Source organism: Strix uralensis, chromosome 9 (genome assembly GCF_047716275.1).
Source record: "Strix uralensis isolate ZFMK-TIS-50842 chromosome 9, bStrUra1, whole genome shotgun sequence".
Classification (NCBI taxonomy): domain Eukaryota; kingdom Metazoa; phylum Chordata; class Aves; order Strigiformes; family Strigidae; genus Strix; species Strix uralensis.
In genome coordinates this window covers 11339767-11365178 of record NC_133980.1, presented here as the reverse complement: position 1 = coordinate 11365178, position 25412 = coordinate 11339767, and the positions used below count along the sequence as shown (strand labels likewise).

At 39.2% G+C, this 25412-nt stretch overlaps 1 protein-coding gene across 4 annotated transcripts in view; it reads right to left on the bottom strand.

Moving 5' to 3' along the window:
* ABCC5 (ATP binding cassette subfamily C member 5) overlaps window positions 1–25412 on the bottom strand; it is a 52622-nt gene that overhangs the window by 18514 nt on the left and 8696 nt on the right. For 2 of the 4 annotated variants that reach the window (XM_074878672.1, XM_074878674.1), the window contains exons 3-16: window positions 17129–17289; window positions 16763–16918; window positions 15906–16053; window positions 10989–11222; window positions 10703–10876; window positions 9222–9369; window positions 8583–8731; window positions 7825–7932; window positions 5715–6065; window positions 4167–4238; window positions 3915–4039; window positions 3216–3288; window positions 2436–2639; window positions 1581–1724 (exon numbers count right to left, since the gene is read on the bottom strand). In XM_074878672.1, the coding sequence (XP_074734773.1) occupies window positions 1581–1724; window positions 2436–2639; window positions 3216–3288; window positions 3915–4039; window positions 4167–4238; window positions 5715–6065; window positions 7825–7932; window positions 8583–8731; window positions 9222–9369; window positions 10703–10876; window positions 10989–11222; window positions 15906–16053; window positions 16763–16918; window positions 17129–17289 (2247 nt within the window). Of the gene's footprint in view, window positions 1–1580; window positions 1725–2435; window positions 2640–3215; window positions 3289–3914; window positions 4040–4166; window positions 4239–5714; window positions 6066–7824; window positions 7933–8582; window positions 8732–9221; window positions 9370–10702; window positions 10877–10988; window positions 11223–11684; window positions 15818–15905; window positions 16054–16762; window positions 16919–17128; window positions 17290–25412 lie in introns of those variants that run through there. The other 2 variants (XM_074878673.1, XM_074878675.1) reach the window with 2 other exon arrangements.

Genomic DNA, 25412 nt, shown 5'->3' with positions numbered 1-25412 from the left:
AATTCTCCTCCTCTATTAATCTGAACTGCTACCAATCTGTATTGGTAGTGTGCAAGGTTAATTTCCAAAATCAGTGACGCTATGTGCATACATGGATTGACACCCCTATTACTGAGAGAAAGATACAATCCCTCTATCCCTTGTAAAAATAACTCACAATTTCATTAAGAAGCTTTTTTTCCCCAAACACCCTAGTACTTCACTCAGGAGACCTCTCATGAAACGTCTCTAAAGACAAAATCAGGTTAACTTGGTCTTCCAGACACCAAATGCCCAAACACTAAACTGCACACACACTTACTGTTCTAAACCCAGCCATCTTCCCACAAATGGAAGTTACTATCTGTTCAGAGATAGCCCACTTTAACTGAAACCCCTACACAGCATCTTCAGGGTCCTCTTCCCACACTTTACTTGAGAAGAGACATCTTGAACATGTCAAACCACAGAGAATCTAACGTTACTACCCATTTCTTCTTATCCCATCAGAAATGCAAATTAACACCCCTTCCATGAGCTAGTGTTTACAGAGAGACAGCAAAGGTCAGCCAAGCATGCAGACTGGGGAATCTCATGTTAGCTGTCATTACATTAATCTTTAAATGGCAGAACTATAATCTTCATGCCTCAGAAAGGATATGCAGAGTAATGCATGATATTCTTTTGCTTCTTTCACTAATATCTCCTAGGAGAAAATTTCACCAAGCACCTTGTATATCTGTACATTTATCACAATGCTACCTTTGCAGAAACTTTTTTTTAAATGTCTGCAACTTGTGAATAAGGAGCCTCTCATTTCTTAAAAAATAAACTGCTGATATGCTTTTTAATCTCTCTTTACTAAGAGAAAATGTACACAATACTTAGAGAAGTAAATCATCATCAAATAAAAGGCAGCAAAGTCATTTACTCCAAAGAATAACTTCAGGAAACAATCAGGAGAAAGGTGAGAGAAATTAAATTGCTGATATTTTAAATGCATGTCCTACCGAACGGTTCTTGTTAATTTCTAGATTTACATTTTTTTCACCCACTGAAATACTAAAGCACAAATCCAAGTTTGCATTTACAACCACTGTTCCATAACAGAAGCAGTGTCAAGCAACATTTTTCTCAAAACCTCCCAAAACAAAGCATTTTCAATTACATTTCAAAAAAACTGTCACATCTAACTTCTGTCAGGTTGCATCACTTTTTCTGTGCCTCAGTCACTAGCTATGTTAAAAAGAAGTAACAAACCAGAATAATTTTTTCAGACAAAGGTCGTTCAGGTCTGTGCTAATTTGGAGGTAAATTAAGAAGTGAGGTGTACAATATAAGAGACAAGAAGCTTCCTGCTCTGAGCATCATCAGAGGAGACGATACATTACTTTCATGTTCAACTCATGAGCTCACTGGCAGAGTCCCCTCTACTACGCATTCCCTAAATACGAACTGGGACTGTAAATATGAAGTGTTAACAATGGTCAGATCGACACATGAACATGTGAAGCCCTTTTCCAGTCTTCCAACTATGTCATTTGATTCATCTCGTCAGAAAAGTCATCATTCAGAGCACTTTAAAATAAACAAACAGGTACCTCAATATGTGGTGTTTCTCCCAGCTGTAGGTTATTAAAAATAGTTGCATAGTCCCCATTTAAATTCATCAGTTCCTCATGACTTCCTCGCTCAGTAATGCAGCCTTCTTTCATGAAGATTACTTCATCGCAGTCAACAAGATACTGGAGAAAATGGCAGTAAGAAGTAGTCTTTATCATTATGTCCAATAATCAGACGCACTCCCACACAATCCTTTTCAGTAATTTATAGACATTTGCACACAATGCACCTCTTCTGAGCTAGCAGACACCTGATTTTTAAAGGTCTTGCATTGACTAGAGCACCATGATTACTCTCACTGTGCACAAATAAAAAGTTTTTATGTTCTATCAAAAACAATCTGTTAGGTAAGACAATTCAGCATACTTAAACACTGCAAATAATGATATACTAAATATTACTATTTCTATGCACAGAACACAGCAAAAAAATCTCAGAATACATCCATTCTGATTTACTGACATAAAATCTAAGTTTTTCTGATGTGATGAACTGGCTTTATAGCAAGTTAGAAAAAGCATTTTTGAACAAGGTATTCATTTCTCTGGTAAATCTTCTTTAGCCAAGTGTTACCAGTCCAGATCAGACACCAAGCAGCACTGGCATCAAATAAAGAATTAGATTGTGCTGGGTGCATATTTGCAAACCTAGTTTGTAAACGTAAACCATGCATCCTATAGACAGACAGGGTTGTGCTGTAACAGGTCAGGGCATAGAAGTTTCCAGTATGAAGGCAACTGACTAAACAGAAAAAAAGAGAATGAGAATGTATGATAGTGTGACATACTGCATTTCAAGAAAGTGCAAGAAAGAAAGAATGAGAGATGTAGTACCTGAAGCTGATGAGTGATGAAAAGGACAGTCTTTGACTTCAGGTGCTTCCTTATTGCACTATTAAAAATGTGATTTCCAACATGAGCATCTAAGGCACTAAGGGGATCATCAAGGATGTAAATGCTCCTGTCACTGTACAGGGCTCGAGCCAGACTGATTCTCTGACGCTGTCCTCCACTCAGGTTAGCCCCTCGTTCACCAATCTGTACAGACACACACCTGTTATTTTATTTCTACAGCACCATGCAACACAGAAATTTAGAGCTCAATAAGTGACCAGAATGAAGGAGACCATAATATGTTCATTTTTATACACACCCCCTCCTCCCATAATATTATATATTGTTTTAATACATATATATTCTAGTGTAGGTGTCCACTTCTTTGTGAAATGTGTTATACATTCAAACTCAAGGTTAATACACTTGAAACGCAGCAGTAGGTTTTTGCTTATTTTACAGGGTTTTTTTGATTTAACATAGTCATGTTTTTTTCTTATCTATTTTAAATCAAGTTCAAATAGGTCCTGTTAAGGCAGCTAAATTTACAAACACAATAAAGAACTCCCACATTGTCAATATCTGAGACAAAAATGTGGCACAACTCTCAATAGCCCAGGGCCTGCACTGACAAGCTCAGCTCAAGAAGGTGCATTCAACAACTTGGCTTATATGCATACCAGACTGATGTTCCCCTCACTCCACTCTACTGCACTCTAGTATACCAAACCAAAACACTACTTTTCTCCATCTACTGTTTACTATAAGCAAAATTTATACCTCTGTCAGGTCCCCATTTGGAAGGATGGCTAGGTCAGGCCTTAGACAGCAACCATTCAACACCGTATTGTATCTAAAGAACAATTACATACGTAGTAAGAACACTGTGTTTTTCCCCCATACTATCTAGCTAGTATAGCATTATCACACTTTCTACATTAACAGAAGGCATTCCAACAGCCTAAAACAAATGATCTGCCTTGGCTTCCCAGGAAGAAACAAAGGATAATAATTAATCACCTACTTCTGAAGTACAGTGAAGGTAAGGAGGCAATTTCTTTCCAGGGATAGCTAGCACAGGCACAGGGAAGGCCCCCACTGCAGGGAGGGCCATGGAAGGTGCCAGTACATTGCAAACAGCAGTTGTTGTGTTTAAAGAGGGCAAGGTCAGGACAGCAAGAGCAAATACCACTTCAGTGCTGCTCCACAGCAGCTGCCAAAACCAGAGATCAGACAGTACTCCATGATGAGGTACAGCCCTCACTGCAAACGAGCAACGACAGACGCACTGACAGCCATCAGCCACAGTGACCACGTGCAAGAGAGGCAGGCTCTCAAATGAGACTTAAAGGAGTCTTAAAGACAGATTCTAAAAAGATACATAGGCTTTAACTGCAGTGTACTCTGCATTAAATTTTCCCCCACTTGGGCCAAGAATTACTAAGCTTTCATGAAAATCAGCAAACAGTCCTGACAAACCTTTCTTCATCATATTCCTTGCCAAAAAGAATGTTGTCCCGAAGTGTAGCATTGAGAATCCAGGCCTGCTGGGCCACATAGGCAAATGTTCCACTTACTGCAATGCTACCCTCCAACAGGGTCATCTGAAATTAAAAATAAACTGTGAAATTATGCTATTCCATGTTTAGAATTTATTTTCTTCTACAGAGTATAAATGAAATAGGAGATAGGAAAGAGAAAAGCAGAAGTAGTGAAAACAGAATTTCTCACCTGCCCTAAAATTGCTGAGATAAGTGAAGTTTTTCCACTCCCCACACTGCCACAAATTCCAACAAGTTTTCCCTAGACAGAAAAAAAAAAATAAAATATGGTACTCATTTCTTACATTCTCCATCCCTTTCAGAATTAGGACTACCTTTAGTACCTCTGAGGGGACAGTTGGACATTAATGACAGCTGAAAAGGAACATAACAGGAAAAAAAGCAAGACAGTCAGTATTTTAACTCAAATAATAAAGAGTGAATATTATCCCACAGTGGACTAAAACTCTATAGGTAAAAATTAATGTATTTTAAGATCAGCTTCCCTTTGACTGGGCCTGATACAGGCCCAAAGAATTCTGTACTCAGCCAAAAGCACCAAGGCCTGCCTGAACAGAATGCACCAAGGTGCTTTTGAGAGTGGTAAGGAAAGATATAAAGAGGGAAAGACTGAAAGAAAAGCAGAATTTAGGATAAATGGGTCCAGTAAAACTCCTTGCCTACAAGATACAGTTTGCTAAGGAACAGGTACCAAGAAAAGGCCAGAATCCAGTCACTTTGAAGCATTTCTCTGCAATAAAATGGGTGGGTTGATACTCACATTAAACAATTAACTCATCAAAACTCTTTTTGCTCCTTTGGGGAAAAAAGGTGAAGTGGACAAAAAGGGTATATAGCCACTTGTGGAATACATTGCTGACCTCCTCTCGTTTACAAACTTCTGATAGAAAACTAGCCTTTATATTTTGAAGTAACTGCGTATTCCTTTTTCAAGGCTATTTTTTAAACTATATGCATCCTTCTCAAAAGTTTAAAATATAAGTTTATTATAGTTTAAAGTAGTTTAAACTATCCCTCTACTCTTATGACTACAGTAGACAATTTAACCAGAAATATCTTGATAAATGCATGGATCCCATTACTACAACACCCAACTGCAAAGCTTCTGTATTTGTAGAAGATGTCACGTATTAAGTTCAATAGTTTTTCTTTGACATTTTACATGCTTTTACCCATCTTGGGATAAGGACTCCAACTGCTTCTAAATTCTTTAAAATCTCTGTGTCCTACTGTACAAAAATTCTCAAGGAAGAAAATTGCACATTCTTCAATGAAAAGCACTGTTATGCTCCATTAGAAAACCTAATCACCTAAAATGTTCACACAGAATGTAGCTGAAACCCTGCAAAATTATCAAACAGCTGCAGAAATACACCATACCCCACTGATACCCCTGTTGTCCTGCTGATTCTTTAAGCTCAATGGCTTGTATACTATACTGAGAGCTACAAACAGCAAAACCAGCAGTTAATTGTGAAAGCTGTACACCTGCCTTTGTTTCATAGGCTGTTTGCAAAGATTGAGTTTTCTAAAATGGCACAGCTGTTTACATCAAGATGAGGCACTGCATCCTGGATACTGCAGTTGCCATGGATATTACAGGAGTGCACAAAAGCAATATGCTCCATTTTATGCAAAAATACACAGCGCTCTATTCCAAGGCACAGCTGAAAATGGGGCTTTTTGAAAGCTCAGATTTCGTTCTTTCTTCTCTTACCTTTTCTATCTCCAATTCAATGTTGTAGAGAGTCCTCTGAAGCCGAAGGTTAACCAGGTGGATGATTTTGTTCTCCTCTTCGGGGCTAGGATGGTCATCACTGTCCACTAGAAGATGGCCCTTCTGCTCTGCCAGCACAGCTTGCTGTCCCTCATTCTGTAGCTTCATTTTCTCTTTCTTGTTCTTGGTGACTTTCTTGTCTTTTTTCACTTTGGGGGTCAACTTTGGTGAGCTCTGGACGCTGGCGTGGGAGAAGTCCCAAGCCAAGGTAGCATTTTTCACCTCTATCGCGGTGTGAGGATTGGCTGGTTTTTTCTTTATCATATGAACCTCTTCCATTAGAAATAAACTCTGATAGGAGTTGTGAGAGAGGTGTAAAGATGAGACACCTGATCAAGACTGGGAGACAAGCCTATGGCACACTCACGCAGCAAAACACATCAGGCTATATAGTAGGAGGAAGCTGAAGAGCAAAAGGTAGCTCATTAGTGTAAACTAACTCCAAGCCTGCTAAGTGGCCGGGGCATTCCTGGATGTGGTGGAAGCACTTAGATACACTAAGACTTTTACAGAACTGCAACACACTCTATGAAATATGAGAGGCGCTTATTCTTTTAACACTGTTTGTAACTGCAGCTCTGTAATTTCCAGAATAAAAACACGAGTGGAATACATGGGTTGGAGGGATGTCACTTTGAGGGAAAGTGACTTGACTTGTCCTGCACACCAACTAATTATGGAAGGAGACAGAATGACTTTACCCTTCAACTTTTCTGCTGGGAAGAAGTTATCTCACACAAATTTAGCTGACCTATCTCATGCTGCTTGACAATAAGAAGCCATTAAGTCCACTGTATCATGTTTTCCACCACATCCATCAGTATTTACAATCAACACAGATTAGGAAGAGGTTTTTCCACACAGTTTAATTGCAAGATAAAATGTTTTCCACTTACATAATTTATGTTTTGAACTAAGAAGCCTTTTGTGATTAAAGACTTCTCAATTCTCATCCTTACTTCTGAAATTGCTACGCCCAATTAATTCATTCATAAGAAGGCTCATACTCATTTACAGAGCCAAAAAGTCAGTTACATTTTTACTGTGATGTTAGAGTATCCCCACCCTGTGTTACACTCCCTACACAGATTACACTGTTTACAGTCAAACTGGGAAATATTACAATTTCCCCTGTCCTCCTCTTCCCCCCACTCCTTTCAGTGCATTTGGATTTAAGAAAGTCTGATTTAGTGTGACTCAGAAGGTGAAACAAAAATGCTCAAAAGCAACGGGATCTCAAACCCGTTTTGCAGATCCCATTCTTCTCACACCCAGATTTGTTTCATGAATGCATTACACAGAATCCATATATCTGTTAATGTTTGTGGAATCCTATGTGGACATTTCTGCAATGTGCAAATGCACTATTGTCTTCAAGAGAGAAGACAAAATAAAGGCCTGTCCTCTGAGTTCATACTGAAGTACACACAGTGTATTCACTTCACAGGGACTGAAGGATGAGACAGGATTCTTTGTTAAAAGGGTTTTAATTTTCTGCCATAGATTCTGTTTCATCAGATCACAACTGCATTTCATTCATATAGTGGAGTTTCAGTCACTTAATCTGATCTGGAAATACAAAACCTCAGTTTTTCATTACTACAAATAAAACTCTACTGGTTTGTGCAAAGCTGCCCACACAATACATGACATTTCCAAAAAGAGTTTCATTAGCAAAACATGAAATTGCATTGCAGACATGTTGCACTGTCTTTGCATGCAGATGGTCTTAAAAGGGAGTTTAAGAATTAATATACTGTGAGCCATCTAGTCCTGCATTCTACCTCTTACAGTGGCCAACATCAAAATCCTAAAATCATTAAATAAGAATATTTTGCTTCCCACACTGGTATTATCTTGAACTTCTAATATTCCTTCACTAGATTTGTATCTCTTTTGCAGAATCCAATAATCTGGAGTGCTAAGCGTAAAGAAAAAGAACTCCTCAGTCATTAAAACAACATCACCTTCCAAGTGTTCCCTCAGCATCTATTATACACATGCAACACTCCACACTTAGTTAAAACTGCAGGGCCAAATGACTGCTTACCTTAAATCTGTCAACAGAAACTGATGCCTCAGATAGAGACTTCACTGAGAAAGGTGTTACTTTTAGAGCAAAAGTCATTGAATTAAAGACAGTGACCACTGTGAATGCCTAAAAATAAGACAAGAAAGAGAACCACATTTGGATGCAATATACCAACAAGTCCAACCTTCTAAAAGCTGAAATGTCACAGCAGCAATTCAAAGCCATGGAAGAGGCCCACAGTCCAAGAATAACCATTTAAATATTCAACATATTCTCAAACAGGAGAAAACAGCAGATCTACCCAACTTTCTCCAGTGCTTTATAACAGACCAAGACAGACATCTTCAGTGTTTGTAGATCTACCAAAGGCAGCAGCTAGAAAATTCTGCACTAGCCTACCACTTGTGAAGACCCAAGTTCAAATCCTGTCGTAAGACATTTGTGTTGTTTGCATCCAAGCACACTGTAAAACAAAAACATCCAGTAATCCCACTGTCCTATATCTGAATAGCAAACAGGAGTGCTCATGTACATTCAGCTCAAAACCTGTTCTGAGGAAGGTCAGGACTGCAACATCACTGAGAGCTTATGTGCAAAACATAAGACTACATCTGCTGCTGTCACACCCATCAGATGTTCACTTCTGTGAGCAAGGCTACAGCCTGGCTACACAGGCACAGCCACAAAGCAAAGAATCATGATGAAGAGAAATGGCTTAGCAGAAAAACTACTGTAGAAATACTGTAAAGAATATTTTCAACACTGCAGTAAGTTACCTGAGCTGCTGTAAGATCATAGCCAAGGATCATATGGACAGAAAAGGTCACGACGCTGGCAATGACTACAACTATGGGAGCCACACCCACAGTGATGCTCTGGAAGTAGCCGGCACGCTCCAAGATTTTACGTTCTTCCTCACGAATTTCTAGAAATATAAACAGGGGTACCACACTTGAAGTATGTGTCAGGCGGTACATACACAACAGACATTACCACAGCACTGTAAACACTGATTAAGAGAGGCCTAACTCTATGCTTTAGCATTTATCACATTATCTACCTTCTCATAAAGACCACAGTTACAGAGAAGCAAACTATAATAGCCTGTAAATCTCCATAAGAATAGAGGTGGTCTTATTCATTTAAAAATGGAAGCAGCCAGCACATTTATTAAATGATTAAAAAATGGAACAAAATTTTAAAATTTAAGATTAGTGCCAAGCCACAAACATCATTGTGCTAGAAGGTGAAGCTTTAGAAGCAGGCCTTTTTGTCCAACACATCATGCATAACAAATACAAAGCCTGAAGGATGAAAGTGTTCATTACACTGCACGTAGCTAGGAGGATGCACCAGGCTACTAAGCAATGGGGCATCTGCACAAAAGGAAACATTTACAGATTGTGTGAACTCACTTTGAACATTCTGAGAAAATGGTTTGACCCAGGCATACATTTTAATGAACTTAATGTAATTAAGAACTTCATTCATCTTTTGCACACGCTCATCTGTTGTTGATACACATTTTCTTCTGAAATAAGCTGTGAGGCGTGATACAAACATCTGAAACAGAAGGCAACGCCACGCAACATTAATGGCAAGTCAGAAGGAACAAGTACATTCAACTCCTCCTTATTACCAGAGAAAGCCAATTTTTGATTTGGAAAGGGATTCAGGGATGGGGCAAGGCAACTGTCGTTCTAGCATAAAAGTCAGGCTGGAAACACTATTCATATTCTCCCACCCCATCTTGCACTGAGCACTAGACTCACAATAGCAAGTTTCAACAAAAATAAAATTTGTGAAAACAAAGCTGTGCACTTTTACCAACATTGAGTAGTACCAGACCTGTTAAATTTCCCAAAGCACAAAGACTACAAAATACATTAACTGAAAGACACAACAAGCTGACACTCATGGCAAATGAACAGTAGAATCCATTTTAGCCAACCTTTTAACCTGATCCGAAGGCAAAAGAGCGAGCTGGACTTTGCACAGCCAGATCAATTCCCACCATATGCCAGTGCTATGAAGGTGCTAAAACAGTTTTAACATTTTTACTAAACCCATCTAAAAGTAAATAGTTGTTCACGTGTTTCTAAGTATCTGCTACTCTTACATTCATCCCACTGAAATTGAAAACCAACACACTTCTTTAGGAAGTTTCAGCTCCTTGACCTTCTTCATACTCCTGCAATCTCATTTGGAGTCCCCATCAACAGAGGACTGTTGAACAGAACTGGGAAAGATGAACAAACTCCACTCACCATTCCCCTCTTTAAAATGTAACTCCCATTATTTTAATCTTTACTGTTGGCAAGATAAATTGAACCAAAGTGGACCTCAGAGTATTCAGCCTGCATGCTTTTTAAAATTTGTATTATGAATCCAGTGACAAATCTTCAGCAGCCTTACAGGGCATTTTAGAGGCAAGAAGATTTTGGCTTGAACTAGCCTATTTCACAGCTCAGCAGAAGTAGAGGCAGGCATAACTAATCAAGAACACCCTCTCCCAGATGCAGTACTTTCCAACATCTTTTGCTGAAATCAAGAGCAATGTGCTCATGCAATGCTGAGCTCCCGTACACAAGCTGGAGGCCTTGCGTCTTTCCAACCTCGAGCACAAGCACCTGAGCATTCTGCAGTTTAACTTAGCTATGTATATTTATCTCAGTCAAATCTATCAGCTTTCTTATTTCCATTTATTTTTCTTCTTTATCATTTTGAGCTTCCCATTTTCAAATTTCTGCTTCATACACCATCTTTAGAAACATTTTCAGTAACATGCAGCGCCATAGACGGGCTAAATCTAGCACATTTCAACACCTTCAATTCAGAACTATACATATGTCTGACCTAATAAAAATGAAGCAAGTCTTAACTCTTTCCAACTCACCATTGCTGGGTAGAAAAGGATGAAGACAGCAGAGCCCAAGAAGCCTGTTGGACCCAGAATAATCACATTATAAACCATTCCTAAAATGGCCACAATAGGGCCCCCAGCCAACAAACTGCCAACTGCTGCAGCTTCAAACATCCTTTGCCCATCATTGGAACACACATTTATGAGCTGAAAAATACACATAACAGATTATTTAAATTTAAGGCACAGCTCATTCTCAAAGGAATGTATTGCATATTCCTTTTCACACTGCAATTTCCAAAATGATGCTGCAGCTTACCTCTCCAAGAGACTTCTCCTTTATGTTCTTCAGCTTAAGAATTTTCTTAAACGCCATCGTCAAGATAGCTCCACGCAGTCTAACCCCCGTACGGTAATTCAAAGCCCAGGTTAGCGCAAGGGACCAAGATCGCACTATTTCAGTCATAAAGATGCCAAAAACTAAAAACAAGCTGTACTGCAGGTTGGACTCACTCTGTTGGGTATACTCCAAAAGATGTTTCACAACGAACGCCTACAGGAAGAAATGCAAGCTTGCATGAACACCCCATCATCCCAGAAGACCATGCAACAACTTTATGTTAAGTTAGAAATAAGTAGGCTACTTTTGCTTTTAAAAGAGCCGTTTGAAATAGAAAGCATCTTCTTTCTAGAAGTAAAAGGTGTCAATACAAGAAGTACTGTAACACAAAGCCCTGCTGAGAGCCAAGCACTGAGGCAAATTTAGTAAGTAAAGAGAGTTTAATTTGGAACCATATTCCTCGCAGCACGCTTCTAATCCTCCGTGTCTTCTAACTTAACATAAATCTGTCAGTTAGCTGAAAGCAATGCATTATCATATAGAGTTTTAAAATATAGTCACTACTTATACATCTGCGCACATTAAGAAACATTCCTTTACGTGACATTAAGACCTTTTTTATTTTATCTTTGGTTTGCTTCAAACGTGCTTATTTGATAAAAAGGAACAATGTACCTACAGTTGTAGAGGGGAAGAGTGAGAAGGACATTTGCAAAACATTCCTGGAAATAAACATCAGCAGTTTAATAGTAAAGAAAAAAACAAGCAGAAAGCACAAGGTACGCAATACCACAAATCATTGGGGACGGGGGAGAAAAAAAAAAGACAAAAAATTAACCATTTGATCCCTCCCCATACCCCCTCCCCCCAAAAACATAAACACTTTACCTCAGGAATCACATTTCAAACATCACCTGCAGAAAGAGGACAGCCCCCAGAACCACGGATTCCCACCTCCAGCTCTTTGTGGTCCAAGGGCACAATATAACATCATACAACTCACAATCACCAGCAATATTAAATACTATTGACTGCGGAACAATAGGCTTTTATTTGAAATGAAGTGTCATCTTAAATGGTAACATCTCAAAAACACTGTACAACAGGTAGAGCATTGTGTAAACATACAATCTGCACATACAGGATAATTATAAAGGACTAATATCTAACAGTCTTAGCCTCTAACATAAGCTAGATTTGAAACTATACACAAAATTATAAAGATACAAAAACAGAACAGTATTTGTTCATGAAGTCCAAAAGAAGTCAAACTTGCAGGTGTCAACAGAGGAGGCTTCTGAGGCTGCACAAATTCTGAAATCTGGTTTAAGAAGTATCCTACAGTAAGGCTTCACAGACAGCAAAAGATTTCCTAGAGAGCTTTTCAACAAATGATGCTTTAAGATACTGGTGCTTTTGATATGCTAGTACAGAGCAGAGAATTACCTTTGCCCACAGTAAAAAGCAACAAAAAAAATCTGAGACCAAAGAAAATATTTGAGAAGCCTTTCACATCATAGTCCGTTGAAGTCCTCTTGGCTAAACCAGGTTTTGCAAATAAGAGTTCTGTAGAGTTTGAAGAGAGAGGGAAAAAACAAAACCCAACTACTTCAGCAAAGGTATTGATAGCTATAGCCCAGCACCAAATAACAGAAAAAAATGGAGATCAAATTCATCTGTTCTGAGGAAAATAATTCTGCACGTCAGAACCAAGGAAACATGCTGTAAATAATTTTGCTCTTTCTTTTTCACAGGTGTGAATTAAAGCCAGATGTCCATCAGGTTCTAGAATGGCCACTGAGAAAATTTACATACCAATCCCTGAACAAATGTGAGGAGCTCACTCACAGACCTATTGCATTCCGACTTTCTCCTTACTTGGATTTAGTTCTACATCGACTGTTTGGACCACAACTGCATACAGTTGGTTTGCAGTAACTAAGGAGATTACTGACTTCTTTTTCCAGTATTCAATCCAACATATGCAACCGAGTCACTGAGCAACTGGGGTGAAAATCCCCCTTTTTCCTCACGAGCTGTAACTCAGCATGGTCGCAGACTGCAAGCATTTTCTCGCACACCACAGCATTGCTGAAAGTCTCCAAGAGAGGATGTATAAAGATAGCAGATGTTTCCTGGGGTCTCATTCCTCCCAAAACTTTTTAGTGCAATTTTGCAGCACTATTTTATAGATTCAGCATCTCCCGTGATGAAATAGAGACCAGCTTACATTATACCCCCATTTTTTTTTTTTCCAGAAGAAAGAAAAGAGGAAACAGCAGATTAAAGAATTTTGAAAAGGGAAGGGAAAAAGGTCACACAGAATTAACATTTACATCTGAACACATACTATTTGAATTCAAACTAGTTCAATGACAAGAATCCAGCATAACGTTATTTACAAAACAAGAAATTTACAGTACAAAAACTAAAACTCAAGCTAACAGAGAAAAAGGAACTCCTGTGACTATCACCGTAGTAGCTGGTACTAGCTTCTCTAGCTTCTCGGCTGTCTTAAGCATTCCCATTGAATAAACATTACCTTACCTTTGCTCTTGGCGTTGGATCTGCCCAGCAGGACTGTCTCATTCTGACGCAGAAAACAGCCATCCTGAAAATTCTAAAGAACAGCTTCTGTCACTGGTCCCACTGCAGTGCCGGCGTCCCTGCTGCAGCCAGCGTGCGACAGCACAGGGCAGGCTGCAACTGGAGCCAACTGGGAAATTGGGAAACTTACCTCCAACAGCTTACCACTCCCCCCTCCAATAACTGACCAAACTGTCAAGCTGTACTCCACTAAGATAGCAAGTTTCCCCATCTCCCAAACAGGAAGAATAGCTCTGAACAGTTGCAAACAGGTACATTGTTCAGACCTGGAGTTAAACTGATTATGTATTATGGAGTTATACTGATTAGTAATCAAAAAACTTCTTTGCTCCTCAACCCGAACTTAAAAGTTTTGGTAGCTGATCAAATGGCAGCAAATAGTCAGTGGAGATAAATAGTATCTCACCTATACTAGTACATTCTGATGGTTATTACAAGGCAATCTGACACATGCAGCTGTCTCACCAGGTTACAGGTTTGGATACTGTGTCAGATGCAGAATTTATCAAAATAAAAAAAAGGAAGACCCTTGAAGGATCTATCTGATATCAAAAAAACCCACACAGAAAGTCTGCAACAACTTCTTTCCAGTTATAACCATCACAATGCCCATTAGCAAACCACAGCTGTTGGCTGGTATTTCAAGGTCATAGACAATTAAAATCTTTGAAGTTTAATATAGTGTTTAACTCCATTTTTATAATTTTCACCAATACATAAGGTCAGGTCAAGTGCTTTTCCCGATCTCCCTTTTTCACCTTCAGGTGACTGAAAGGGTGTAACAATACAAGAAAGCACTGTTACTTCTGAGGAGACAGCATAGGCATATCTAGGAGGCATGCCATTTTTAAAAACAGGGAGGAGGGATGGTAAAGACTTATCTTTCATGCCAAATGATGGAACCAAAAGGGAATCATTCCTTATTCAGCGAAATGAATAAGGCTGCCTGTAAATGGGCAAATGTCTATAGATAATTTTAAACTACCCAAATCGAGCATCAATTGCAGCAGTAGCCCCCAGCCTAGTCAAGTTGGTTTGTTTTTCTCTTTCCCCGCCCACTCGCTCTCATTCAGCAGTTCAGCTGAGACAAATTGAGAAAATTACACTACAGAAATTAGGGGCAACCCTGCTGCAAGTTCTTTGCTAAAGATAAAAGCAGCTACTAAAGCCCTGTAGTGAAACAATGACAGAAGCTCTTCTTGGGGAAAGCTAGTGCTGTTAAAACCTTAATCATGATTCATTGTTAATTACCAAAGTATGTTCATATATTTTGTAATACAAGCTACTAGAAATTATTACCAAGAAAACAATACCACAGAAACATTTATTGTTATTCATATTACATGAAACAAGGCAAACTTTAAAAATGTTTAGAAAGCAGAACATCATTTTGAGAAGACATTTAAAAGCAGGAAAACATTTTAAAAAGACATTTCACCTAACAGTGCACCCAAGTGTACTTACCCAAGAAATGAACCTTCAGCTTACCAGCACACTGAAACGTGTACTACTAGCAGTAATACTGCTCCTACTCCTCAAGGGAAATGTGTAGAGAATAAATTTAGTCAAAATTTCAACTGTAAATCTGCACAGCACGTGCAACAAACAGGTGACAAAAAAATGGTGTGAATGTCAAGTCCCATATGTTGTTATCTTCATTACGACCCATAGCAACAAACAGCAGCAGCTCCTAGAGGCAATACTGTACTCTAACACTTCTACATGAAACCTGTCTGACCATTCTCTGTAGGATCAGTAAAGACTATACCCACAGAATCCTTGAGACCTGCTCACATTAGTTTTTAAGTAGTGCTCTAATAAAATTGTTTTGTTCCACCTCTTGAAGACTGTGCTATTAATGCCAATAATCTATAATTAGTGTTTTATCAGACTGAATTTTATTCCAAGATATATTTACAGAATTGCGAAAAGAAAAAAAAAAACAACAATTAAAAGACCTGCACATAAGAATTTTACGCAAAAAGACCACACACCAGTTAAGGAAGAACTATAAACTATACTCAAAACCAAAGAGAAAAAACAAGTGTGCATTTCCTCCAAGATACCTAAACTCCCCCCCTTCTCCAAGAACTTGCCTCAGTATTCAGCAACTGATCCACCAGCTGTAGGAAACCTATCTTGGATTATTGTATCACTTTGGAATTTTGTCCCAGAATTCCTAGCTAGTCAAAACATTTAAGTGATTCTGCAATGAAACCTTAAGATTTTACAGTTGGCCATGAGATGGAGCCCTCTGGGGTTGTTAAAAAAAGGATGGATATTACTTACTGGTCCACTAAAACCCGCGAGCTGCGTGATCATCAGACACACTATGGAAATGATGAGCCTGGTGCGGCAGAAAATCCACACAACTCTCCGGAGAGAAGCATCATCAGGTCCACTTTCTTTCAGTTCTTCCTGCCACAATCTCTCCAGCCTAATAAAAACAAGAGTCTTGTGTTATAAATTTTTCACTGTGAGAGAAGGTACAACCTCGTTGTGAAAATTCCAAGCATTTCTTAGCTCAAGGCAACAAAAATTAATAGATATCAAGAGGAATAAATACATTGTACATTCTGTGAGGTAAAGAGAAATATCTACATCTTGAAACATCTATGTGGTATTACTTCTACAAAAGAGAGGAATGAAAAACCCAATGCCTTTTGCTTTGCCTGGAGTCTCTCTGGCAATCTTAACGTACTGACTTGTCACAATCTTTCCTTGCTGATCTGACAGAAGAGTCATGGAGTCAAAATCGGAGAAAAATTCTCATTAGCCATAAAAGGCTAACCTGATCGTGAGATCTGACCCATATTCAAATCACCGTGCTACTGTCAGGTTTTTTTGGCCTTGAGAAAGAACTTTGTTTTAATAAAAAAATTCTTTAAAGACATGCAAAAGTAGAAAAACAATTGCAGAATGCTCCTGGAGACAGAATCCTCAAAGTTCACTGAAATCAGCAAGAGTACAGAAACAGGGCAGCAGAAGGAAGTGGTCTACAAAGGATAAAACTAAATGCCACTATTCTGAAAAAGGCAGAACAAAATATCAGTGCTGCTTTTCTAGGGCAATACTATACCATGGCCTGTGAACTAACATATGAAAAAAAGGAAGCAAGAAAATAATAAGGAACAAGATGTCTCTACCTTCTACAATTGACATCTGAAGACTCATGCCTTGATAAAGACCATACATCATCCATAAACAATTCCCCTTTCTTGTACGCTTTGTGGGCCAAAGGAGTGAGCCAGGAGAAGGTCATGCAGGAGAAAAGCCCAGCATTATCAACGGGGTGCTGGTGTCTGAAAGAAAAACCATCACAAACAAATGAAAAAGGAAACAGAATTGTAAATCCCTGAGAAAAAGCCTCCTCTCACTGCAAGTACCAAATGGCCAATGCCAGTCATACTTGCTAAACAAATTCTGATGTTTTCACTACAGCTGCAGTCCTGCCTTGTGACTGGTTTGAAAAGTAAATGCTGTATCAGTTCTTCTGTAGCCTAAAGACTTACTTGGAAGTAGTCCGTATGGGTTTCAGCACGTTCAGGCCATGGTGGTATTTGCCCTTGTGATGCTCTTCATCCAGCATTCTCATCTGGGAATGCACGGAGGTGTCCAGCGGCAGGCCCTCTGCCCGAGCAGCTGCTTCCAAGGCATCCTGGCATTCAATCTGCTTTTACAAGAAAGACAGCAGAGTCAGACTTCAAAACTATATTTAAAGTCCATGACTCGCGATTCCAGTAATATTGCACTTCTTTCTTCTGTAAATTATTGCACAACAGCAATCACTACCATTTAAATGTCTTAAGAGAACAGGCTTCAGCCTGGCAGCAAAGACACAGAAGACACAGAGTCTAGATCTGCATTAGACTGCTGGATTTGTAAAACATAAATTAACACCAGTATTATGCCTGTGCATGCAAAGGATAAATGGATAGACCAGACTAATCTTGCATCCTGCCACAGGAATTACAATAGAGAAAAATTACAAAATCAAGTACCTATGACATCAGTTCAGGAAATCAATTACTGGCTTATGCTGTGAAATTAAGACATACATTCTTGATGAATTTACACCCTCTTAGTGTAATTTAGCTATTCTTATCCACAGCAAATTCAAATTATTTTCAGAATACTACTTAAGTCACTTCAAAAATACCTTGGATTAGATCAAAAACAAATATGCATTATGCAGAATTGTACTTTCTTTTATCACGTTTCCTGCTTTTTCTCTTTTTCCCTAAACTAAAGGGAACAAAGATAACAATTTTCTCTGCTCTCAGCCACACTTCTGAACAGCTCAGCAACTTTATTAACAACCACTTAAAAGGCAAGCCTTATCTCAGCCGAGTTCTCCACAGCCCTAGTGAAAGGCAGACCTAAATGCTAATATAAGAGGAGAAAGGAAACTGCAATGATATAGAGTAGTCAAAATGTTGCAGAGTTCAAACAAACCTTTTGATCAGAAGCTAGATGTGGCAAAACTATCTGAACAGATTAGCTTGCTATCTACAGTCGCAGGGGGCTCACTACTGGTTCTGCTAACTTAATGGACCATTTATTGCAGTGCCATGTTTCCTTTTTGTATTCTAGTTTTTTTGAAATGGAGATACTTTGTGGAAAAAACTCAGTTCCAAGGTAAAAATCTTTCTGGCTGTCTCAGAGATACTATGTTTACCGTTATTAATTGCCTTACCAGCGCAAAGTTATTTTATTTCTTTAAAAACAGCAACTCTAAGTGCCTTGTAGCCTCCTAAAAACACAGTATCTGCAAAACACTAAATGCATATCAATAGCAGGCATTTGGTTCCTAACTTCGGATCATGTAATTTTTGTCAGAAAAGCCACCATTTATCAGAGACTTAGTCTGTACTACGTTAACGTGTAAGCATGTGGCACATCATGAAGGACAAGAACAGGAAACTGCTAATAGCATAAATCTGTCCTTTATTTATTTAACCAAAGGAACTTAAATAGCGCCTAAGCATGTTGTTAACAATCCATGATCCTGATATCAGGAAACTTATTCACTAAACCTAAAGCTATGACTACAAAAGAAGATAGCAAAGTAATAAGAAAACAAAAGAACATTACAACATTATGACACATGGAGCAACTCAAAAATATGCAACACTTGAAATCTGAATTGGAAGACTTCTCACTCAATTTATATTAAATTACTGACTCACCAAGGGCTTACTAAACCTACCCAAATCAGCATTAAAAAGGGACCTGCCACAGATGTCTCAAAGTACTCAGTAGTGGGGAAAAGTTCTGCTTTTCTGGTTACAGCAGAGGAATTCATAGCTAGTTTGTTATGTTAACCTTTGCAAGAGCCCCAGGCAGATCTGCCCAAACACCCTACTGCTGATAACATCCTTGTTTGTAAGTGATGCCACAGGCTATCTACAGAATCGTTGTTTTCCTGAGCACAGAAAAAGTGTCTACAAGTTAAAAAAAAAAAAAAGTCTTCTATTTATCATCATAGAAGTTTTTACCACTTACAAACAAGAATAGCCTTTTAATAAGAAAGTAGAACTGCAAGATACTGTATTTTTAGGGAGTCCAAAGATAATGTTCTTAAAGGCTCACTGTGATAAATAATTAAATTCTCTAGAGCTGCTCAACAGAATTCTCTCGACAAAGGTAGAAAAGATGCATTGATAAAAGACTAGAGCACTGTCTTTGAAAGGCCTTTAAAATGTCTTGCTATATAGACAAGTATAAGCACAAACCCCTAGCCAAGAACATCGCTCATCTCCATCTTGACAAGGTTGTCAAAATCCCACATGTATGACTATCAAGAAATAAACAAATCATGCTACTGTACAATTAAGATTCTAAGAAAGACAGACCATACAGTTCTGTGTCAGATTAGAAAGTCTTCAAAGCACAGAGTTTTTCAGAAAGAAATGAGACTCCTAAGCAGCTCTACAATGCATTTCTAGAGCAAAGGACTGAAGTAGAAAAACTAGCAACCCAGCAACCCCAACACTGTTAATTTAGGTTTCTGAATCCCTATTATTTTTTCACATGTTCATCAACTGGCAATATCCTGATTGCCTGCATGCACGTACAGTTTTCTTGGAAACTAAAACCTTGGAGAAGTCATTAGCAATGTGATATAACAGGCTCCAGGACTGCTTTTGAAAGAAATGTCTCATAAATCATGGCTGCACTATCAAACAGAAATCAGACAGCACTTTTTCTAATTCAGCAACTTATTAATATACCCACACAAGCAATAAACCAGGTGATACAACACAGTGTTGACAACTCTAAAGAAATGCTCACAGAAAGAAAACAAGCCTAAATGAGATATCACTAACCAGAGGGGGAATCATTGAGACATTTCTTGAAAAACAGCAGCTCACTACTCACCATCATCAAAGAGGCTAAAAGACACAAAGAATAAAGCAGGAAACATTACCATACCACTTTAAAAAGCCAGGGTTTGCCTCCTTTTGGATCACCAGAGCCAGTCCCCTGCCACTTGAGTTCAAAAAGAGTATTATACTTAAAATTACTTCCTTCAAGAAACAAGAACAGTTGGGATTGAAACAGCTTCCACACAAGCATAAATTTAAGACTTTTCAGATGGATAGAAGAGAGGAATGAAGATAAGGTACAGGTGTTTAAGAGGTCCATAAAGTCATGAATAACAGAGAACTAGGGAATGATCACCAACTGTTCTTACAACAAAAGAACTGGGGACACTCAGTGAAATTAATGTTTTTCACACAAAGGATACTTAAATTTAGAATTCTGTCACAGGATGCTGTAAAGTTGAAACGCATAGATGGACTAAAAATGGGTGAATTAGGATAAGCATAGGATGGCTTATTAAATAAGTGACAGAGGACAACAGCAATCATTTACCCAGCATCTTATTAATAGCTGGCAGATTCCAAAAATGTTTCTAAAGCCATGGGCAGCTCCTAACAGAGGGTAATGGTTCTGTGCTCCACATTTCATGAAGCTGTGGCACACCTGGGTACAGGCTGATTTGATTCAACAGATGACTGGGAAAATTAACAGATGAAGAAAACAGTTAACATTTTTAATCCTGAGGACAATCCCCAAGAGTATGAGGAGTAATGACAAAGTATCACTACACACATGATCTTGTTTTGTTCTTTTACCTCCACAGCTAGCTCACAGGCACAGAAAGAGAAGCATGGCTGGTGCTGCTACCACAGAGCACACCTGCCCCCTCTGACTTTCTGCAACTCGAGAGAGCAACAAAACCCTATCAGCACCTGTTATCATGATTTCCCTGTCCAACAAATTGGTCACAGCAACAGTAAGTACATAAGGTAATATAAGAACCAGAAAGACAACATGGTTGGCTCAAGACATGTTATGACAGAAAGTCTGGGTGAGGTGAGAAAAATAAGTTGTTTAAGGGCAAGGAAAAAGATTTGCTCATTAAATTAGAGACAACAGCACCACATTCACAATCCACATACCAAGGTCACGTGAGAACACCATGAAAATACAGAAACTTTAGGAGCCGAGCTACAAAGCTGTTAAACATAATGTCAGAGGTAAGCAAGACAGAAGTTCTGTAAGAAACAAGAGGGGCATCAGGAACATTACGCAGAAAGGCAAGAAAACTCAAATATGTGAAATAGAAGGACACATCTGAAAACCTGCTAAGCAGCCAACATGGGCATTTATCTCTGAGGACAGGGAGCAGGTGAAAAGAAAGGAGGCAGCCGTGTTGTATATGGGAAGGAAAAAAAAAGTGGGATCCTAGCCTTTCATACAGGCAATCTCATATTTACCAGAGAAGGTAGCAATTTATTGGTTTGACAACTGTAACATCAGATAATAGCAAAACCAGACAGGCTTCGAGGCCAAGCAAAACAGATTTCTCCATGCCTTACTCATCTTGCAGAGAAAGAATTTGATGTGTATGCAGTCAACATATGACCCAAACCCCACCCACCAAACAACTATTGTCTCCTCTTCCATAAGGCAGAACATCTTTCAGGGCTCAGATCACAGCAGGGAAGAAGCTGCATCTCTCCTGGTCCTACTGCTACCTGACAGGAAACTAGAGCAGGCACATAAAGGCTTCTTTTATTATTCCTTGCGGCTGATGCAGAATACAAAAGCTACTGTGGTGGATTTACTATTACATGAAGTTAAAGTTGTTTTATTTAAGTAGTAAAGAACTCTGAGTTGGCAATGCTACAGAACAGAAACTTCCACCTCTTGCAATTAGAAGGCAGAGCTCAGCAGGCCTCCTCACTCCTTTGTTCAAGTTCCCAGTAAGGAGATGCAAATGGGAAACTAACAGACCAGCACAATGGAGCTCAGGACCGTGCAGATGGAGAATTATATGATCTCCAGTTCTGCTCAGTGCTTAAAGTATTCTCCATATTACAACTCTTGGATGAACATAAATTTAAAATACTTAAGAGACTTCATTAAAGGCCCAGTGTTTCAAACAAAGATTAGTTAGTAGTTTGTATGGGCTGGGGAAGAATAGGATCAACTGTTTCAGTTAGCTTAAGGATAACTAAACCAAAATAAAAGAGTCTAGGAAGTGATACTCTGAAGTTGTAATTACATTGTTCTTCCCAGAAATTCCTGAGTCTTTCCAGCATAACCCCATTTGAAAGTAGTTAGGGGTTTTACACACTGCTTTTGCAGGTGGCACAGGCAAGCCCTAAAGCACTCTTGTCCAGACTTCTGAAAGTCACCAAACCCAGGAGCATCTAAAAATTAAGTCTGTTTGCAGGTCCAAAAATTTTCCAATCTGCTGTTGCTTGGTGAAGCAGCAAGTGCTCTATGAACTTTATATTCCACTAAGGCAATTTTCCCCTTCTCCTTTCACTGGATTTGATGCAGTACACAATCTAAAAAAGTATTAACAGGGGGATTTGCAGCATTAGACTCCCAGCCTACTCTGTAGCTAGAACGCTTTATAATACCCTGCCTGATTAGAACATGAGCCTATCTGAGACTAGTTTGGTTTGTCATCCACCCATACCAGCTGTCTCCCTGAAGGAGAGGCAGCAAGGAGCAGGCACTGGACTAGGTCACAGACAATGGGTGTGGGGAAGGAGGCATTGATCTTTTAGACACCTGCACACATTGATTGCAGAGTACAGACAGCACAGCTGAATTCACACAGCACCAAGATAAGACCACCAGATAGCTTTAGATGCCTAGAAATTATGGTTACAGCTTCCAGGACTGCTGCAATGAACCAAGTCTGGAAGTTAGAGCCTCCATTTTCATCCACCTCCTGACAAGTGGAGTATGAATGAAAGCTCATGTCTCTGCTGCCTTCCCAGCTTCTGCTACAGGGAAGAACAGCTCTTTACAGCACCAACCATATATCCAAATGCAGGAATAAGTGCAGCTGTGTCATATTTCTCTTAAGTGAAAAGAGAATTAGGTGTTCAGAAGTGTGCTCTGACTTGTGGCAAGAGTTCAGAGATTCAACAGCTTGAAGTCCAGTCATTTACACTAACACACTGCTACATGTGACTATATTATACAAGACCTCTGCAGTTGCCCTTCTGGGCTAGGATTAGCAGAAGTTGAAATAGAATTTGAGTCATGGTTTCAAAGCTAGCCTGAGTTTATACATCCTCAGATTAGAGCAGAAGTCTCCCAATACTGCTTGACAGTGATATCATAGCTCTGTAACCAAACAAGAATAGAGTATGTATGTTTGTGATGAGCCTGAATATTTTAGTCACATATTTTACTCCATGCAATTAGAGTCCTTGCTGAGGACAGGTATATCAGTTTCTTCCAGGAACATTGCTTATTTGACCTTGCCCTTGAATTCTGAAAAGCATTATTAGCATTGAGGTGAGATGTTCTAAACTCTTCCCTGGCAAATCCACTTATTCCTGCAATGCAAGAAATGCAGAGTTTGTCATGTAGGGCTCATTTTCAGATTTTGCAACAGTAGCTGCTGTGTACCCATCTGATTAGCAGCTGTGCACCTGCTTAGGCTTCTGGTATTCATGAATCCATGTCTTTTTGTTTTGCATTAAAACTAGTATTCATGATCTTGTAACCAAAGGATATAGGATTCATTCAGAGCTAAGGTTGTACACTGATCATCCAGAACTGGAGCAACACAGTTCACGCGCACTAACAGTACAGTAACAGCAGACTCCTCTGGAATTGGAAATAATGATCAGTCTTAACTACAAGTTGCCCTACAGAATTACCATGTGCTCTGACCACAAAGCTGGGAAACTAACTCCCCACTAAGCATCACCAAACTAGCACAGCACAGGTTGAGGATTTGGCTCCTGACGTGCTCAGGTAAGCTCTACTACCCTGAACAACGTGCAGACAGCCTGCCATATGCTGGAGGTGTTCTTCCAGCAATATCTTTTACTCAGGCTATGCCTAAGCTAGGTTACAATAGAAGCTAAAGAGGTCAGTTCAGTACAACACCAGAAGTATCCAGGGAGCCTTTAAACTCAAACTTCTGTGGAGTGGAACCACCAGTGAATGACAGCAGAAGTCCTGACAGCACAGCATTTACCAAGCCTACTACAACAGCCTTTTATTCAATTCACCTTCCTGTACCAACACATGCTTTCAAACGCAAGGGGTACCATGGCAAATGAACTAGCAAACTCAAAGTAAACACCTCAGGGCTCCAAACATGTTGACTTTGAAATACTGTAACCTTAGTCCTCAAAAAGGACTGAAATACAGATTTTGTTTGTGGAACAGCCTGTTCACAGTATGCAGTTCAGACCACGACTGACTATTCCTTAGCACTGGGATATGAATGTTCAGTAGCTAATAACCAACTCAGTGTCTGAAGGTATCAGAAGTCCCTGCATATAAGTGAGTTTTGACTCATTTCAAGTTAAGTTCTCCAGTAGTTTGGGACAGATCCATTAGATCCTTCTGACAACTCTTATAACTATAGTTTCTGAGACAGCTGTAGGGCAGAATGTCTCCAGCATTGATGTGGAATACTACAATGGAAAAGATACTGCAGGCTTTCCTTCACTGACAGTTAATCTGCTCCTTACACACTTCTGGTCATGAGCAGGCTGATTTACAAATCTGCTTTGGACAAAGGAACAGCAACCAAGAGTAGTCAAAGGCAATACCAGGAAGTGGCCAGATCTGAGGTTTTATCACATGGCTAAGACTTAGACAAAAGACGGTTAGTGCACTAAAGGCAGCCAGTCATGAATTAGCCAGAACACCAGGATTCTTCTAGAGAATGTCTCTGCCCAGGGAAGGATTTTGCCTTTCTGTTGCTCCTATTACTAAGTGTAAGGCTTCTCAAATGCAGTTAAACCCCCTCCAAGTTTCAGGTAAACTTTTAATACATGACTGGCTGACATACAGCTCCTTTCTCAGCTGGTAATATGTACATATATACATGGAAGGCAAGGTAGAGATATCACTTCTTCAGGGTGGCTAGAGAATCATCATAAAACATTCACCAACAACCAAGTCAATGATGTTGTGTCAAGTTAGTGAGTACTTTAGTAGCAGAAGTTCAATGGTAAAACAACTTGACAGAACATGATTGTAACCAAGATAACACATTCAGTTCTTCAGCAATATCATGGAATTTATGCATCTTTAGGAAGTAATATGAATATTTGCTTCTGCATATAGTCTAATTGTGTTCAAAGTTTTCAGATGTCCTGGTTTCAGCTGGAATGGAGTTAATTTTCTTCCTAGTAGCTGGTTACAGTACTGCTTTGGATTTAGTGAGAATAATGTTGATAACACACTGATGCTTTAGTTGTTGCCAAGTAGCACTTCTCCTACATTAAGGATTTT